General features: G+C 44.6%; 1 protein-coding gene across 1 annotated transcript in view; it reads right to left on the bottom strand.

Annotated features, from left to right (window-relative positions):
- LOC136995360 (neuronal acetylcholine receptor subunit alpha-7-like) overlaps positions 1-13,785 on the bottom strand; it is a 50,808-nt gene that overhangs the window by 18,212 nt on the left and 18,811 nt on the right. Inside the window, exons 3-8 of the mRNA XM_067315981.1 lie at positions 13,387-13,431; positions 12,280-12,389; positions 9,571-9,650; positions 7,314-7,481; positions 4,780-4,974; positions 3,383-3,469 (exon numbers count right to left, since the gene is read on the bottom strand). Coding sequence (XP_067172082.1) covers positions 3,383-3,469; positions 4,780-4,974; positions 7,314-7,481; positions 9,571-9,650; positions 12,280-12,389; positions 13,387-13,431 — 685 coding nt within the window. The remainder of the gene's footprint in view (positions 1-3,382; positions 3,470-4,779; positions 4,975-7,313; positions 7,482-9,570; positions 9,651-12,279; positions 12,390-13,386; positions 13,432-13,785) is intronic.

The raw sequence follows: 13,785 nt of genomic DNA, 5'->3' as shown, positions 1-13,785 counted from the left end.
ACTTAAGGCAGAAGATGGTAACTGGGAACAGTCAGCCAGGAATTATCAAGGATAAATCAGGCCTGACCAACTTGATTGTCTTCTATAATAAAATGAAAGGGGACAATGTCTTGACTGGAAATAACCCTGAGCAACCTGGTCTGACCCCATGGCTGACCCTGCCCTGAGCAGGGTTTGGGCTAGACACCTCCCCTGATCCCTTCCAACATGAGTTATCTTGTGATCCTGTGAAGCAGGAGCTCCCATTAAAGGAGGATTGCCAAGTTTCAGAGCACGCCAGCCCAGACTGCCTGGTTGCACAGTGGACCCCAGTCAAGGCTCAGTGTGCTTTTGGGCTGTAACAGGAGAGCGTCAGGTGAGAGTAGCCAGGGGTTTGCTTTAGACATCCCTTTTCTGGATAGCTCAAGTCAGTCTCCAGGGTCTAATAGACCATCCATGTATTATAATTTTTCTTTTACAGTGTTTTACAGTGTGAAATTTGTTTAATGAACAGATGAGAGGAACAAACTGTCTTTGACCTACATGACAACTTTGATAGGTGCATTTCTAATACATTTGATATGCTCCAATTATTTCTGAATTATGAAAAAACTTGCAATAATACAGGCTGCCAAGAAGGCATATTTAATACACTAGTGGTGAGAAGAGAGTCCCTTATCATATTCTTGGCTTTGTGATCCAAAAATGATGAAAAGGTGTGAGAGGTCCTAATACTTGAGCAGCCAACAGTCACCTGAAGAAGAGGACTTGACCCAACAGACCTCCCCACCACCCTGCTGATATTTGATGTCCACACATCTGCAATAGATTAGGTAGTAATTTGCTGAAACTTGTTATTCCAGCATGAAAATCTGTAATAATACATAACTCTTCATAGCTTTTTTTGGTCCAAATCTTTTTATCATCTCTAGTAGGGACCTATATTAGGAGGAATTGGTCTAAGTAAAGCTACTGCACTGGACATAGGCAAGCGTATCCGTTTAGTAATTCCAGCTGGCTTTTGTTACATATTATGTGAAGCAAAATTATGTAAAGATCTGTCAGATGCCTTGTCTCTCCTCCCCACACAGCAAGTTTCTCTGAAACTGTAGCTGCCCCTGTGGAGTCCTAGATACATGTATGGCAGGGGCCTTGTTAGCTTTTTGGAAGCCCATCTTACTTGGTAAAAGAGTCATGCTGACTTTCAGCAAGGTGCCCAATTTATTTGGAGGCTTTCAGAAACTCTTGCTTAGGGGCATGCTGCATAGCCCTGTGAGTCACCATCCTTCCCGACTGTTAGGTCTATCTAACTCCCTGAAGTTAGATAATGAGGTTGTGCGACTAAGTGTCATTTTGCTCTTTTTGTGGTATGCCTCATGCTAGGCTTTAGTTATGCAATGATGAAGCACACCCTCCATCGGCACCTAGATATGTTGTTGAATATATATATTTTTTATTTCTACTGTCCTCTGTGTGTATCTTAGTCATGATTTGAACAAAAATATTGGCATTAGCTCAGGAGATAATATAATTTTTCAGTTCCTAGTTTTTCCTATGGTGTTCATTCTTGCTTACTCTTCAAACCAGAACAGGTTTACTTTCCTTACCCTGCTATGAGGCCAGGGAATGATCCTTTCCCCAGTTCAAGCGCAGGCCCCCTTAGTCCTGATGAAAGAGACCGTCATCCTTGGCTTTGCTCCCGCCAACATGACATGCTTATCTGTGGCTTCTCCTTAAAGAATATGCCAATGCTAATTCAGGCTCTGCACTCAGCCCCACTTGCAAGCAACACGAAGGCAGCGTACAGGCCTGTGCCTTTACTGATCACATCTTGCCGCTTGGCCTTCCCCTTCTCCCCTGTTTAGCTGTCCCAACTCTGAAGGGTTTGTGCATCCTCAGGCCAGAAGAGGTGGGGAGTCACCTGCAGCTGCTGGCAGTCTGACCTGCCTTGGTCCTTTCACTTCTCCCTATCCTTCTCAGACAGCAGTTTCAGGAATTTCATGTGGCAGAGGCTGGAGTCATTGACGTGCATCGCCGATGGGACTGCAGCCTGAGATCTCTCCTCGCTCCTGTCATGCTGCTGTGGACTTGCAGAGCTGTGTATGTATTGCACACAGAGGTGACCTTCCCCTTCTGCAGTTTGTATCACACTGAACCTCAAAAACAACATGAAAGCAAGACCTGCATTTTCACTGTGCCTGGCAGTGTTCATAATACCCAGCCAGCATCTTTGTGGGCCAGCTTATTGGTATGACAGCCCCATAACAGGCAATCAGTCTCTCCTGATGCCTCAGTTTATCTTGTGGAACAAGAGTGAATCCCTCATCTGCCTCATTATCTGACCCTCCAGAAAGAACAAACTAATGAAGCACATGATTAGAGCACTCTGTCTTTCCCATATGACTTTGGGAAAATCATTTAATCCTTCACAGCTTCATTCCTTGCCTAGAAAAAGGGAAGAATGATATTTCTTCCAGCTCCTTCTCTACCCTTCCCATCCATGTCTGCTTTATCTGCTCAATCTGCAAGCTTTCTGGGGCAAACACAGTCCTTTACTGTGTGGGCATGTGTGTGTTCAGCACTTGGTATTATGGGCCTTCACCTGGAGCCTTCTGATACCACCACGGTAAAAATAAAAGTAATAATCCACCATTCTGAGTCCAGGTAAGGTCTTTTAGATGTTTCCATGACTGCTTCTTAGGCTATAATAAAAAGGCTTATATGGCATAAGCTTGGATTTCTTATATTGTCTTCCAGGGCAGTTACAGTGGAAGTCACCAAGAAGATAATGCGGTCAATAGCTTTCATCAAATGTTAGAAATCACCACCACACCAGTGATGTATTTGGATTTCGACTGCAATCTCTTGAATTGCTCTTGGGGTAGACAGAAGAGAGGAGGAGGAGAACTGGCAGGGAGAGATGCATAAAAGGAGGGAAGGCAGGTCACGTGGGCAAGGAAAGAATTTTTTCCAGCCAGCAACACTGAGATTTTCAAAAGCTCTGTGTGGGACCTGCTTCATTCAAAAAGCTGCCGAAGCAACTTTACAGCCAGGCGCAACGAATCCAGAGCCAGGGCTGAGTATTATTCCAGTATTCACTCCGTGCCTGTGCCCTGAAGGTGCTGGGTCTTCAGCTTTGCCCACCTAAACCTCCAGGTTTTGTGTTAGTCCTATGTCCTCTGCACCTTGCAGTTACCAGCTTATCTGATGTTTTCAAAGCCCCTTTGCAACCCTCATGTAGGCTCTCTTCATATGCCCAAACAGTGAAGGCCCAGACAAAGATTTACTCCTGACACTGCTGAAATGCAAAACTCTATTAAAAAAAGATTCAGTCCTCAAACCGGCTTTGCACAGCTCTTAGGAAGTATCATAGGGTGTGCACAGAGCGACAAAAGCAACCTACCTATCAGTGGGACTGAGTCAGAAGTTGCAGGCATGATCTCAGCCACGAGCAGCATGAATACAGTCAGGGACAGCAGGACAGTGATACCTGCAGGGAATGAAAATAGAGAGGAAGGATGAGGAACGTGATCTCTGCAGCTCCTCTTACGATGTCTGTGCTGATAAATATAACCTTGTCCTGATCTACAGCTAAGCCAAATGCATGGCTTTGTGCTTGTCAAGACAAATGAGAGCTTCTGCCAAGTGAGAGTATCTTTGGATGCATCTTTAGCCGCTCTCTTTCCCCTTGTCTCAATTACTCCCAAAACCTTGTTCCTCTTAAAGTGATGGAGAAGTCTTTGCTGCTGAATGAAATGAAGCTTGCAGAACTTGTAAACTGTGCTGTTCTTGCAAAACTGGGCTCAAGCAAAGCCCAGCCAGTTTTTAAGAGCTTCCAGAGACTTCACAGTCACAAGTAATCTTTGGCTGTTGCTCATTGTATAATGCCCTCCGTACAGCTGCAACCTGATTTAAACGTAGCTCTTTGTTTATTTGCTCCCTCTGGAAAGGCTGTTGCAAAAACTCGCCGTTCTGGTGCTGAGAAATCACCTTCTGTTTCACAGCCTGCACGAACATTATGCCCTATTTTTTGTGTCAGCATCGCCTTTTAGCTCAAATAATTCTTTTTCTTGACTTCCCCCTCTTCTTTATAGACAGCAGTCCTATTCCCCTTAGTTCTTGTTTTGCTTCACGGAAGCCAGGCCACTCAATTTTCCAACTGCTCTACGGACCCTCAGTGCGCTTGTTCCTTTCTGAATGTCTTTGCCCTGACCAGTTTTGTGCACAATATAAAAATTAAGATCTCACCTGGGCCAGTTTTGTGTGTTTCCTGCTTTCCCCTGTCTTCTACTCTTGGAAGCACATATAATAGTAAATCACATTTAACTCTTCTTTGACTGTCACTTCTTTGCATTTATGGGGAACTCATAGCTTGGTGGTTTGGGGACTTGAGGACATGGAAGATGAGAATCCAATGCCCAGTCACTGCTGCTCATGACCCTTCAGAGAGCCACTCCACCTCTCCGTAACTTAGTACATCCTAGCTGAAAAATGGAGCTAATCAGCTGTGAAATGCATTGAGATGCACTAAGGAAAAGAGCGACAGGAGAGAGAGTGTTATCGTTGCTGCCTGTGCCAGCGAAAAGTTTTGCCTCATCCCAGGATAAAATCAAAAGGATGATGTCAGTAGAAGTACGTAGCACAGTATGTGTGAATGTCTTACAGAAAGCTGTTACCCTGGTTTCTCCAACCAAACAAGTGCTTCAGCTGCTCCTCCAGGGAAATCTTTTTTATCAAGCACCATTTATTTCCCATTTTATGGAGAAGACTTAGAAAGGAAATGAATTTTTTAGCACTTACCTAAAGAAATCTTCTCTCCTGAATCAGCTGGCAAGAGGAAAACAAGCAATGCCAAGGCAGATATCAGAACACATGGAATCAGCAGGTTCAAGCCATAGTAGAGTGTGCGTCGGCGCATGGTGACGGTATATGTCACATCTGGATATGGTTCTTTACAGCATTCATAATACATCTCATTCCTCTTTCCTGGGACACCTGTAGAGAGGGGAGATCAGAGCAGTGGGGAGAGGTATCCCTGGAAAGGGGCCAAGCACATGATGGTTTATGGCACCTCTAATCACGTGGTCTCTCACCAGAGCTGAAGGACCTCCAGGGACCACGTGGTCTATCCTGACCACAAACAGATCCAGCCCTACAGAGGATATTCCTGGCACAGGCAGCAACAGCCACCTTGGTGCTTCAGTATTTTTTGCTTTAAGTCGTAAGCCAGCAATGGGGTGAGAAAAAGGAGACAAACTGAGCCCTGTCTTGACCACTGAACCAGTTGTTCCCTCACAGAGGATCTAGTGTAGGGGTGTGAGCACGCTACAACTACCTCCAGACAGTCTAGGTTCAGACCTGAGCGGGCATCTCGTCTGACTCCTGAGGTTCAGTCTGAGGGAAATGGAAGGGATTTCTCCCCACCCCAACCTCTGTGGGGTCTCTTACTGCTCAATACTTCCAAATATCAGACCCAGGAGTGCTTTGAAGTGTCTTGTGGCAACTGAGAAGGGAGAAGAGAAACCCCTAAGGCTGTTACCAGGCAAAAGTCATTTTCTAACACTATGGCCACAAGGATGAAAACATGGTGAACAGATTAAGGGGCAGAAGGGACAAAATATGTCTTTTTTCCTCAGCTCGAAGTTGTTTGAAAGCTGAAATACATCACTACAGGGTTAAACCAGCTGTTGTAACTCTTAGTATGTCAGTGTCTTCAGCAACCTCTGAGGCAGCTGTGCAAGATTCCTGCTGTTCCTAATCCTGCTTCTGCATTTTCTGAGGGTTTTTTTCATGCCTTTTGAGTACTCAGAACCTGGCTTAGCCACAGAGACTCATTTGGGCTGAATAAACACAGTTCTGACCATCCCAGTCCCAACAAGGAAAGATTTGCAAACAGTGGCCAAAGTATAATGCAGCAAAACATACCTTCTGCCTCCCTGCAGAAAGCAAATGGTGACAAAGGGAGGATGTCATATTCACTAGCCCATGCAGCAGATTTTCTGCAGGACAGGTGCCGCTAGTGGTTATTTTTCTGTCATTCTCTTATATAGTACTTGCTTTGTTTCATCAGGAAAAACAAATATGATATGACTTCCGTTTTCAAAAGGGGTGTCGAGTTAAGCTTAAAGTCTGTCACCTCTGAGGGTTAAGAAACATAGCTGTCCAGCACAGCTGTACTGTGGATTGGCCAAAGTGACCAGGTTGCAGAAGACCCTGCTTGGCAGGGACATCTAAGACTCTGCTTGGCAGGGACAGCAACAGCACAGGAAATGTCAGGGGAAGTTGGAAGAGCTCAGCATCTTGTACCTTTCCTGCCACCATTGCTTACCTCCTTTTTGTTTCTGCCCACATGACAGAAGATGCTATGGCGTGTTTGTTCTGGCAGGAGTGTGGCAAAAGCTCCATAAAGGATATGGCCGTGGCTGGCTTATGGTGTTAACTATCACTATAGTTGTATGGGCTAGTTAAGGGTCAGCTCTGTCCGTGCCTTATCTGGGAGGAAGACAGATAAATCCAAAGCCAGTCTCTTCATCAGATACACAAAGCTACCGGACAGAAATAGCCACTATAAAGGAGTATGTGAAAGCCAGGACTGCTCTGAAATGGACTGATTTTAGGAGGTCTCCTTGACTACGCGTTTGGACTAGCAGATGAAAGATCCTGTCTCTGAGTTCTCTGTAGGGTGGTCTAAGCTCTGTTGATTTCCATAGCATTGCTTCTGATTTAGACTTACATCAGTGAGTTCATAATAAGGCACTAGGAGCTAGCTCTGAATAACTCATTCTGGGCATAGGATCCTCTTTTTAAAAACACAGGTGTCTTCTGAAGCACAGAAGAGAACAGAGATATCTTGAGCTGCAGTTATTTGCAGGAACTGATAGACACTTTGATCATTTTCTGGGCGAGAGGAATTCATTTCTGTAAAAGCTCATTCCAATTTCGCTGAAATAGTGTTTTTAAACCCAATCAATTTTTGGCTGATGTGCTAGAATAGATGTGACATTATGCTCAGTGTGTCTGTATGAGACACAGATCCAAATTTAGTACTGACAAACTGCTCAAACATGTCAGGACCAACAGATTCCATTTACGTACAGGTTCCCCTGAGTTTCATGCTGCTGCTGCAGAACACAGTGTTTTCAGACACATTTGAATGAATGTGTTTGAAAAATTCTCTCTGATCAGTGATTTTTTTTTTTTTTTTTTTTGCTGACTTTTACATAAGAGCGTTTAACACCTGTATTTCAAACTTCCCAATTGGATTGCTCATTTCTCTGTACTTGGGTTTTGCCTTTGAAAATTAGACTATGGAAGATTTTAGCCCGTCAATTTACCCACTAAATCCCATTCTCCATTTGAAATGTAGTTAGAAATATCAGCCTCAAGCATCTGCAGATCAAGTAACCAGCCACTGTGGGTCCAGGAGCCAAACTTCAAATCACACTTCTGCACATCAAAAGGGAACCAGCGGACGTCAATGTAACACGTGCTCTTCAAAATGCCTGTAGATAGAAATATGTGGAATCAAATGTGTGCAGGGTGCAGCCCATCAAATGGGGAGGACAGGGTAGGGGTACAGAGTACATGGGTGTCCAAGTGGTGCTGCTGGGTGTACCTGGACAGGCTTTCTAAAGGGGTTCCTCCTTAAGGCTTGCTCAATTTCTGACATGCTCAAAAGCCCTGAATTAGACCTACAATCCCTTTGAACATGTGTTTTTATGCTAAACCTTGCTCACTGGCGGCCTTTATCTTCTACACGCTAATCTGGGCCTTTGTTTTAACTCTGGATGTGTCTGGTTCACTCGTGGGCCTGCTGCTCCGCAGCCTCCACCTCACCTCACATGCTCACCATGCCTTGCCAAGCTCAGAGAAGAGGCAGTTCTGCTTCATCAGAAAACTATCTCAAATGTCGAGCTGACCCTACTTGTTTGGAATAACTGTTTCTGCCTGCTCCCTAAAACACCAACTAATGTGAATCCCACTTTTAAGTCATATAACTGAACAGAGTTTCGTGCTCCTCAGTAAGTGCTCAAGCTGTGCCTTTTGAAAATTAAATCTCCAAAGCAGAGAGTCCTTTGTTATTGTCTCCGTCTACTGTTGCAAAGGCTGAGGATGTCGTTCATGATTGCTTCCCTGCACAAACAGTGCTGTTCTGGGGTGGCTGGATTCCTTTGGTTTGTTCCTTTATGCTCAGGTGGGTTTCCCTCCTGCTGTCATGGCCCTTTTTGGACTGGCTACAGGGAGTCTTTTCTCCCATTTTCTCATGAATCTCGGCTCCGCTCCCTTCCTTAACAACAGACTGCTGTCCCATTCTTGTTCGTCATCTCCGCTTCTCCGCCTAGCCATATGTACTGGAGCTTGTTTCTCTAATGGACAGCAACAGTGAGTACAGCCTCCTCTTGGAGTCAAGGGAAATAAAACTTTCATGAAGCTTTGGGAACACTCTTTTCCCTTCTGCAGTATTTTCCCATGTCTCAATTATTCTAGCTGCTTCTGCGAGCTCTTGGTGCTGTTAAGTAGGCTGATTATGAACATTTTCCTTCAAAAATGGATTGGACAAATTATTTTACCAGCAGTTAAATTCTTGTAAGTAAAGATTTCCTGTGCTTTGCATAACAGATTTCCTTTACTGCTTATTCCTTAGCTTCTCTTTCTTTGGGGTCTTAAGTAAGCAGTTCTCCACCATGGAGTTTGCAGCTCACTCTGGATGCAGTCTGCATACGTGGTACCGCTTCTACTCCATCGACAGAAAAGAGACTAGCAGGGCACCAGATCTGCCTAATACAGGCACCACCTGCATGATCTACCTAAACAGACCCTGGGGGGATGGAAAAGGCTCTGCCCTCGTGAATGCCAACTTTTTCATGTTGTCTTTTGCTCCCTGGAGAACAGCCTTACCTGCAGATCTGTCCCAGAGAAACCACATGAGTGCTTTAAGTCATCTCAGGGATAGGGATCACCAATGAACCTGTGGATATGCTTGGAGTCGGTCTGCCAACAGCTACCTCAAAAAGCTTGGGTGTTTCTTGTCCACCACAGCAAGCAACTGTGGGAATAGCCTGGGTGTTTGCTGGTAGGTCACACCTGCCAGGACCCTGCGAGCACTGGAGTCAGCAATATGCCTGGAAAGCAGGCGAGGACCAGAGTCTGGCCAGTTCTGGACTGGGCTCAGCCTAAGACTGCAGTACACAGAGGGCTTTGGTGGGAGAGCAGTGCTGCTCCTGTGACTCATTCTGTAGTCACACCTCTCTTCACTCGCAAGAAAGAGCTAACCGGGTTGCACGTAAAACCTCCCCCTGTGATAATGTGCCGTGAGGGTGCACACCACCTTGCTTTAGATGGTACCTCTGCTGGGCTCTGAATGTTGGAAGCAAACTGCTCAGGAAATACATTTATTCGTTTATGAAGTGGAAATCTGCCACTAATAATGGACCTAAATCACTTCAGCAGGTCTGTCCCATAATAGATGGCTTGCAAAATTTCTACCCACAGACTGCTTCCAAATGCTTGGATTTCATTCATAAAGGAAAACTGTTTGTAATTATTCAAAGATACACATTGATTTAAAGCAAACAAACGTGTTCTGCATACCTGGAGGAATATATTGACAGGATCCAGAGTAATTCACCAGCACATTTGTGTGAAATGTTGCATCAAATCTTTCATCAGCGCTGCAACACAATGAGAACAAAACAAAACCAAGAGAGAGCCAACAGACGTATGACTTTGGATGTAGTAGCTCTCAACAGAACAATACTCTTTTGTCAGAATTTAATGTACAGGATGTCTGAATTAAGGGCTGTCTTACGCCTAGGCAAAGGGCCCACCCCCATCAGTAGCTCACCTTCTCATAGACGTTGTTGGCCTGTGCCTGGGTACACTGGATGCTTGCCCTAACGTCCTTGAGGAAGGGAGAGGCAGAGCTGGTGATGTCTCAGGGCAAAGGCAGAAGGGAAGGGAGCGGGGGTAGTGTCCCGCCAGGAGTCTCCAAAGACCAGACAGTCGGGAGGACGAATCTTTTCTGGGACTTCTGTCAGAATCGGGCAGCTCACAGTGTAAATTAAGCTATTTGTTACCCAGGTCTGCGGGAACAGTCCTGCAGTCTTTCGGGATGCGTGGGGCCAGCACTTTGCTTCACGCAATGGATGAAAGCACTGGCAAGAAGCTGTTTTGGATCTGGGGCTTATATGGGGAGACTGACTGAGACTGTAAGAGCAGAAACCAGGTGAAAGGGACCAAGAAAAAACATTTCTTTAGATTCCAGCAATTCTGAGGTAAAGAAGCCATCTTCAAGGGAGCAAGCGTGGGGGCTCGCTCCAGAGGGTCTCTTGGGAAGAGGTTAAATGCAGAGCATTCCTATAGCCTGTAAAAAGGCTTTACACAGTAGCCCCTTGCTTATCACGGCTATATGCAGGTCGGTCATGTTTGAGCATGACTCCAACGTTTTACTGGGCACGTCCTGTGTCACAGCCAGACATGAGTCCATCACGTGGCTGGGCATAGATGTAGCCCACTCCTGGGGCTCCCAGGAGATGTCACACAGCAGCGTGGAAAATTTGGACCCTTTGTTCCCCCTGTGACCTGCTCTTTATTCATGTCCAAGGAGTCCTTGCACATGACAGTAATGGGGGCAGGCTGAAAGTGAGGCAAACTGTGCTGGTGAGCGGAAAATGGCCTGCTGGTGTAGACGCTCCTGGCCTAAAGAGAAAAAGAAGTGTAGGAGAAGGAAACTATACTCAGGGCACAGTGCTAAGCTACTCTAATGTAAAAGAGTGAAGCACAATGACAGTTCTGTCAGGAGCTTTCTGTGGGCTTGAAAAACAAAATCGAATCACAAAAATATGGGGAAAAGAGCACATGACTCAAGACGAGCATAAAAGAAACAGCACAAACAAATGGGCATAAAATTGAAAAAGCTGAGGTGATAACTAGCTAGAGACATAAAAGGCGGCAAGACACAATGGCATGAGTGCAAGTCAGAACAGGGGATGAACAGGTTAAAGAAGTGTGCATACAACAGACTCCCATTGCCACAGCTGATGAAATTTACTCTGGAGTAGTGAAGGAACTGGCCAAAATACTCCCTGAAGCATTAACAATTATCTGTGAGAGCTCATGGAAAATAAGAAAGGGCGTAGTGAACTTGAGATGATCAAAGAATATTCAGATGATCTTTTTTAAAGGGTGAAGTTATAGACACATCAGCCTAACTTCAAAGATAACAAGGTGATAACAGCTGGCATGGATTTGTCAAGGGCCAGTTGCATCAAATCAGACTAATTTTCTTCTTTGTCAGGACTGACTTACTGATTAAGAGGAGGCAGGAGATATGTCTGGACTTCAGAAAGCCTTTGCCACATAATGTTCTTATAAACAAACTAAAGAAATAGGGAACAGATTAAATGCCTGCTGGTTAGAGACTGAATCTTGCTGAGTTGTTATCATGGGCTCATAGCTGAACGGTGAGCAGTAAAGCTGACGTAAAGAATAACCGTTATACAATTTCCAGGTGACTGCAAGTTTCCTTCAGACACCTTGGAGTGAGGGCTTGGAACAGAAAATGGACCTTGGCAAACTGGAGAGACCAACAGAATGAAATTCAATCCGGATGACTGTGAAGTATTCCCCTTAAAACTGTCAGAGACAGACAGACATAGGAAAACCTGGTAAGGCAGCAAGTCTGAAGGACAAGGTCTGGAGTTTATGATGGATCAAAAAATAAGCCCAGAAATTAGATGTTAGTGAGCATACAAGCAGAAAACCCTCCTTCAGGAACATGTTAAAGGAAACGTGTGAGCAGGTGTGGAGATTAGTATATCACTCCATTGCACACTGCAGAAGTCTCGGCTAGAGTGCTGAATCCAATCTTGGCGAAAAAACAAATTGGACTGTTTAGAGGAGAACAGCGGTAATGGAAAGAGATTTAGAAAATGTGGATGATGAGGGAAGCACAAAGAAACTGGCCTTGTTTAGTCCAGGCAGGAAGACTAAGGCAGAAACATGATAATAATTTTCCAGGAGAGACACAGTAATTACAGGAAGAATATGGGTTCGTTGTTCTCTGTATCCACTGTGAAAATGGAAGGAAGACTTCCACAAAACTATAGCAAAGGAGATTTAGTTTGGGTATTAGAAAAAAAACTATTATCTGGCACTTGTTTTCTTTTCTTTTAATTGCTTCAAGAGAAGGAGGCAAAATCCCCAGGTAGGAAAAGCCCGAGTATTAGTGGAGCGTGGCTGATTTCCAGCATCTAGTGCTGTAGTTCCATGTCTCTGTAGGCTGTCACATATCCTGCTTACCTGTTATACAGAAGAATATCTGGCACCCAAATCTGATCAGCTGGAAATCGCAAGTTCTGCACCCCTGGGTATTCATACTGATCCCAAGACAGGTAAACATCAACCCAGTACTGTTGGAAAATACATATATGAGATATATGAGCTGGGAAAAATCTTCTAACCTATTTTTTAATATTAGGGGAACAGAATGGCTGTTACCAATAGTAATGCAGTAATGTGATAATAGTTACATAGCTTATAGTGATAGGCTTTAACAATTAAAGAAGGCTGGCATGTATCCTGAAGAATTTACAAAGTGATGACTGGATGTTGTGTGCCATTATATTGTAATTTACTGTCTAACCCCACCACCGTAAGACCTGAATACAGATATTTCAAACCTTTTCTTGATGGATTGACAGAAACTCTGGTAGTAGGCTGGTGAACCAACCTGGTCTGAAATAACTTGGGTATCATTAGTGGTATGTGGACCACTGTCTGGCAATCTCTGATGGAAATAATTCAATTTGTTACAAAGATTTGGGAACGGGGGGTTAATAACCACCTCGCTATGACAGGCAAGCAAGCGGACTTTGTATCTCAAGGGCTTGCTTCTGATCCCCCTTCCCCCCTACACCAACACACACACTTAGTTCAAGAAAGGTACAGGTACAAGTTTTGTGCTGAACCTTGTGACTTGCAGCAAACCTCTGTGGCAGGGCTACCAGGGAAACAGTCACTGGTGCTATAACCATAGCCAGCCTCTCCTAGGGACAGGACACCCAGAGTCCTGTAGTCCTGCAGGATTGTCTGAATTCTGGATTTTTGCAGTAGGAAAGCTCATTTCTGTTGCAAATCCCAGCAGATCGCTGAGGAAGAAGCAGCCCATTCTGCTGTGCCCATTAACATGATGCAATGTTTGGCTGCTAATGTCATAGCAGAATTAACTCAGTCATTCAAGTCTCCCACAAGCTTTTTGCTCCTGAGTTACGTCTTTACAGAGCATAAGTCGCTCAGGAGATCAGTTCATGCCCCCACAAGAGTAGACCATACTTGTAACCACACAGGGCCAGCGGCAGACTTACTGTTAAGGAGGTTTTTTGCTCTTTATTGACACGGGTTACTCACCATCTGCAGCCAAGCATTTGTGATCAACACCTGATTCTTCTCATCCTTTAAACAAAAGGGAGAAGGGGAGAGAAGAGAAAAAGAGATGAGCCTCAAAATACAGTTTAATCACAGGTGGACGCATCACAGCTCTGTTCCCTTCAAAACCCTGATTCTTGGAGAAAATGCATGCAAACTCTATTGAGTAGACTGTGAGGTCAGTGCAAAATCACTGAATTGTGCCACATGACCCAGACAATTATCGCTCTCTTTGATCCTTAAATCTTACAAACCTCCTGCATTTGTTGTAACTGAGCAACATCAGAAGTGAAAATAATAGATAATGGCTGTTATTTTGCTGGAGACTCCTTACCAAATGCACAAGATTTTCTTTTTCATTAGATGGGCAAAACAAGATGA

This window comes from Apteryx mantelli, chromosome Z (genome assembly GCF_036417845.1).
Source record: "Apteryx mantelli isolate bAptMan1 chromosome Z, bAptMan1.hap1, whole genome shotgun sequence".
Classification (NCBI taxonomy): domain Eukaryota; kingdom Metazoa; phylum Chordata; class Aves; order Apterygiformes; family Apterygidae; genus Apteryx; species Apteryx mantelli.
This window is presented reverse-complemented; position numbering and strand designations above follow the sequence as displayed.